Source organism: Carassius gibelio, chromosome A7 (genome assembly GCF_023724105.1).
Source record: "Carassius gibelio isolate Cgi1373 ecotype wild population from Czech Republic chromosome A7, carGib1.2-hapl.c, whole genome shotgun sequence".
In the NCBI taxonomy this organism is placed as follows: domain Eukaryota; kingdom Metazoa; phylum Chordata; class Actinopteri; order Cypriniformes; family Cyprinidae; genus Carassius; species Carassius gibelio.
Window position 1 is genome coordinate 21,604,130 of NC_068377.1, and position 4,868 is coordinate 21,608,997.

General features: G+C 36.7%; 1 protein-coding gene across 1 annotated transcript; it reads left to right on the forward strand.

Moving 5' to 3' along the window:
* The first annotated feature begins 2,059 nt into the window (after positions 1-2,059).
* On the forward strand, positions 2,060-4,494 carry LOC128016825 (hatching enzyme 1.2). The gene is made up of 9 exons (XM_052601650.1): positions 2,060-2,193; positions 2,295-2,325; positions 2,401-2,457; positions 2,611-2,763; positions 2,844-2,961; positions 3,077-3,255; positions 3,432-3,513; positions 3,634-3,755; positions 4,249-4,494. The coding sequence occupies exons 1-9, from the start codon at positions 2,098-2,100 to the stop codon at positions 4,251-4,253; spliced, it is 843 nt and encodes a 280-aa protein (XP_052457610.1). The 5' UTR covers positions 2,060-2,097; the 3' UTR covers positions 4,254-4,494.
* Positions 4,495-4,868: the final 374 nt, after the last annotated feature.

Genomic DNA, 4,868 nt, shown 5'->3' on the forward strand with positions numbered 1-4,868 from the left:
TTACACACAAAATGGAAAATGTCAAAACAGAGTCACAAATAACTAATTTTTAACACAACTAAAATTCTAATAACCAGTTTCTGGCACCGTTGGGTCATTTTTATTTATTTATTAATTATCCCTACTTGGAATTTGTCATCTGCATTTAACCCTTCCAAGTGCACACATATAGCAGTGAGAAAAGGAAAAGACATGATGTGTGGCCAAGTATGGTGACCTATACTTGGAATTTGTGCTCTGCATTTCACCTATCCAAATGCACACACACAACAGTAAACAAACACACACACACACACACACACACACCTAGAGCAGTGGGCAGCCAAGGTCTCACCTTGGTCATGGTATTGAGGGTGGAGCAGGCCCGGTGGCAGAAGGTGGGACATCCCTGTGCCACACCTTCATACCATGGGGAACGGTCAGACTTGAGTTTAGGGTTTATTATCTTACTCATAAAACTGCCTGCTGTAGAATCTGCTTGCTTTTAGATTGAAAAGCTGCTCACAAACTCTGTTTTCTTCATAATAATATACATAACAATTGTTTGTCAAACAATCGAGTATATCTTCTTCTTTGGAAAGCATCAAATAATTTTACAATGGATTTTCTCAGAGGTGAGCAATGTAGCCAATCACAGACATGTTTGTTGACTTCTAAACAGTAATGGCCAATCAGAGGTGTTTAGGCTGGAATACACGAAATCACCGCTCCAGTCACCGGTTTTTTGTTTTGTGCTGAGTTCTTCTGTCATGCTTGGGACTTTTTTTTCTAACAAAGACATTTAAAAGATTCATCCTGTAGTCACGTGCATTGTATTTTTATTTATTTATTTTATTCAAACTTTGTCAGACCCCCGATTCGGCCCCCCTAAAAAAACATAAAAGCCCCCCCTCCCCCAAGTCGTGGGGTGGAGAGAGCACTGGACATTCACTTCCTCCACACACAATTCTGCCAGACCTGAGACTTCAACATGCAACCATTTGGGTTAAGTCCGACTCTCTAACCATTAGGCCACCACTGCCCCCAAGTAGTGAATACACACACACAAACACACACACACTGCCACACTCACACATACAGAGCCCAGCACCTCAGTTTTACGAGTATTGAGGGTGGAATACAGCATTCACTCCACCCACCTTTATTTCCTGCTACTACTTGGAATTCATATCAGAACACTCTGAACACTTTACAGTTGGTTGAAGCAGACCGGAAACTGAGGTGTGTAAGAGCACTTGATATGGGCAGATGGCAGTTGTGACCTAATGGTTAGGGAGTCAGACTTGTAACCTGGAGGTTGTGGGTTCGATTCTGTTGGTGGGGGGAGTGAATGAACCCACAACTCAATACCCTCTTCCACCCTCAATACCCACTCTCAGCTTGACGCCACACTCTGCATTCACGACAAAATGGCATTGGCAGTGGGTAAACAAGTGAAGAAAGTAAAAAAATAAAACGTGCAAAACACTGAACCCCATTGCTCCTGGGGGCCGCTGCAAAACCTACCTACTACTATTGTAGTGTGAGTTCACAATGTGTGCGTTCACTACTCACTGTTGTGTGTGTGCACTTGGATGGGTTAAATGCAGAGCACAAATTCCTAGTATGTGTAGCTGTACTTGGCTACACATCATGTCACTCCCAATATGAAATTACAATGATTATTGCAGACTTTTGAAGTTTTGCTGTCAAAGAATGTAGTAAGTCATATACTAGGTTTGTTAATACTTTGGTAATCTCAAATTTACCAATATCAAATAATGCATAATAACAGATCAATTCTATAATTAATATATAGAAATAAATAATTTCACAATTTCATGCATAAAATTATAGTTCCATACATTGTCAAGAGTCATATAGAAAAAGGGTCTACCTCCTCTTGTGGATAACCACACATCCATTCACCTAATGTATTCCCACCTTGAAATAATAATTTACTACATTACAAAAGAAATAAAAATAATGCATTGAAAACTGAATTACTCTGCTTTTGTGGTAATTTGCAAGTGGATTTATGAAAGCAGGATTACGGCACAGTAAAAAAGGAAGTTAAGGCTCTCAGAAGACTATATAAGTCCCAGCTCTGTTTGGTCCATGACGGTTTCTAAGAAAGCTTTCATCATGTATCTGTTGGTGGTGGTCATCTCTCTTCTGCTGAGCTCTGTTCCTGCGAAGAGTCGTCCTGTTGAGGTGAGAACTAAATCTCTGAAATGGAAAATTATATCATCAGCAGCTTTCCATTGGGAGCATTTATTGTTTCTAATATACATGTGTTTAAAATCCATAAACAGGATTTCATCGAAAATATTTCTAGGAAGACTGGTAAGATGAACAAAAAGAAAAAGATACTAACTTGCAATTTTGTAGTGTATTATTATTTACTGTTTCATGTCTCAGGTAACATCACTGAGAAAGATGATTTGCCACTGCCAAATATAATTGAGACCGACCAAGGTAAGAGGTTGAAAGCTATATTATTTAATACTATAGACACATTTTTGTGTAGCAGTTCACAGAATATTCCTCGGCTTCTGTCATCCTTAAAAAAAATTGTATTATCAGAATCAACAGACTGAATTATTTTGTGCATTATACTATACCCCGCAGGACAAGGAATATATGGGCCCTCGATCACGTTTGGAGACATCGCCGTACCAACAGGGTTGCAGAATGCAGATCCGTGCACAGCTCGTGGATGCAAATGGAGGAGAAGCAAAGATAAACTAGTCTATGTGCCCTACGTGATCTCCAACCAGTACTGTAAGTGACAACGATCACTGATTTTAATTTGTATCTCATTTGTGTCACATGTTCTGTTTAAGAGTTTACTCTTGCTACAGCTCCAGAAGAAGTGCAAGTGATTAAACAAGGCTTAGACTCCTTTACGGGCATTTCCTGCATTCGATTCGTACCACATGATGGGCAGAGGGACTTTCTCCACATACAATCTGATTCTGGGTAAATCTCTGGATTTAGGGCTTCTTTTTGTCCCATTTCTGTATATATAGTAAGTGTGCTTTCCCCAAACATAAATATACAAGCTGATTGCTGATGTGTTATGTGTGATCCACAGATGCTATTCATATTTGGGGCGCCAAGGTGGAGGACAGACTGTTTCTCTACAGCGTCGTGGATGTGTCTATGATTATATTGTTCAGCACGAGCTCCTTCATGCTCTCGGGTTCCATCATGAACAGAACCGCAGCGACCGTGACAAACACATCAGAATCCTTTTTCAGAACATCATACCTCGTAAGTTTCTTTAGAAAAAAGCTAAGATAATAAACAACAAAGAATTAAAAAAAAAAACTAAAATAGATAATACATGTTACATTTAGTCAAAATGATTGCAGTCTAGATTCAATTACACTGTGTATTTACCTGGTTTACATTTATAGTCTTTAATACTTTTCTGTGCACTGTAACAGAACAGGAGCACAATTTCAAAAAAAGAAGAACCAATAATCTGGGAACCCCCTATGACTACAACTCTGTGATGCACTATTCAAGGTAAGTGTTCTTGTAGTTCAGTGCAAATTTTATTATTTATTTATTTATTTATTTATTTGGGATATGCTAAAAACTTCATCATCAGAGCTTACTGTTGCTTCTTTATTTGTGTGGTTTTAGGTATGCTTTCTCCAAGAACAACGAGCCAACTATGATTCCCATTCCTGATAGGAATGCTGTGATTGGGGAAGCTCGAAAAATGAGCCCCAATGACATCCGGCGGCTTAACAGACTCTACTGTCGTATGTCAAACCTTTACTATCATTTGAATTAAAACAGCTTGCTCTGCTGAAAACACCACCTTGTTTACATGCTGTTCACTAGCAAGACTTTCCTGGGGCAAGTTGCATAAACTTAAACTTAAAACAGAGTCTTAAGTACAAATTTGACCAACTAACTGTTAGCCAAGGAGTAAAAATCTTATTTTTGGATTCAGCTAATCTATGCTTTTATGTAACTGAATATATGTATATATATATATATATATATATATATATATATATATATATATATATATATATATATATATATATATATATATATATATATATATATATATAAAACCTTTAATGCAACTGGACCCTGGTCTACCAGAATGGTCTTTATCTGAATCTTGCAGGCTAAATTAGTAAAACAGGCTGGTGGTCTTCACAGTGAAATTTATAATTATTGTAACTCTTGTCATAACAAAGTCATGTCTTTCTTTTCATGTTCACTGCTATTTGTCCCCCCCAGGTTGAAGTGCTGCCAGACTGGATGAAGGATGTGTTTAATGACAGTGTTCATCTTCTTTTTTATCATCTTTTTTTGCACCACAGTTTCAAATTATTTTACTTATCTATCTTTTAAAATTCAGAGATCTTTTAAAATCATTTTACAAAGTTCCAGTATCAAAAGTTTGTAACAAATCAAAATGAGTGAGTAGCGTGAACTCAAAATGCAAATAAAGAAAGAAATAAATAAAAAATAACACTCCTATGATTGATTGCTTCTGTGACATAATTGTTCTTTATTAACAAACTTATGTTTATAACAGATATCTCTTATTTTGGCTTTTTGTAATTCTTTTGCAGTAGTGGTGAATGCAATCAAAATTTGTGTGTCCTTGTCTTGATATTAATATCAGTAGTTCATGCATAAGTAAGAACCAAGCACTACATCCATACTGTATGTTCTCAATACAAAGAGCAATTCCACATTTTCCAAATAATAGCAGCACCATCTTTATATGACATAGAAAAACCTACATAAATTAAACTTTCAACAATATAGATGATTATCTAATTATTATTCGCTGAATTCAAACAGTGTTTTATATAATCTATAATCTCATTCATTCACTGGTCACTCTAATT

Coding starts and splice junctions, on each gene's coding strand:
- LOC128016825 (XM_052601650.1), top strand. CDS start 2,098: ATGACGGTTTCTAAGAAAGCTTTCATCATGTATCTGTTGGTGGTGGTC. Junction 2,458..2,610: donor TATAATTGAGACCGACCAAG/GTAAGAGGTTGA, acceptor TATACCCCGCAG/GACAAGGAATATATGGGCCC. Junction 2,764..2,843: donor CGTGATCTCCAACCAGTACT/GTAAGTGACAAC, acceptor CTCTTGCTACAG/CTCCAGAAGAAGTGCAAGTG.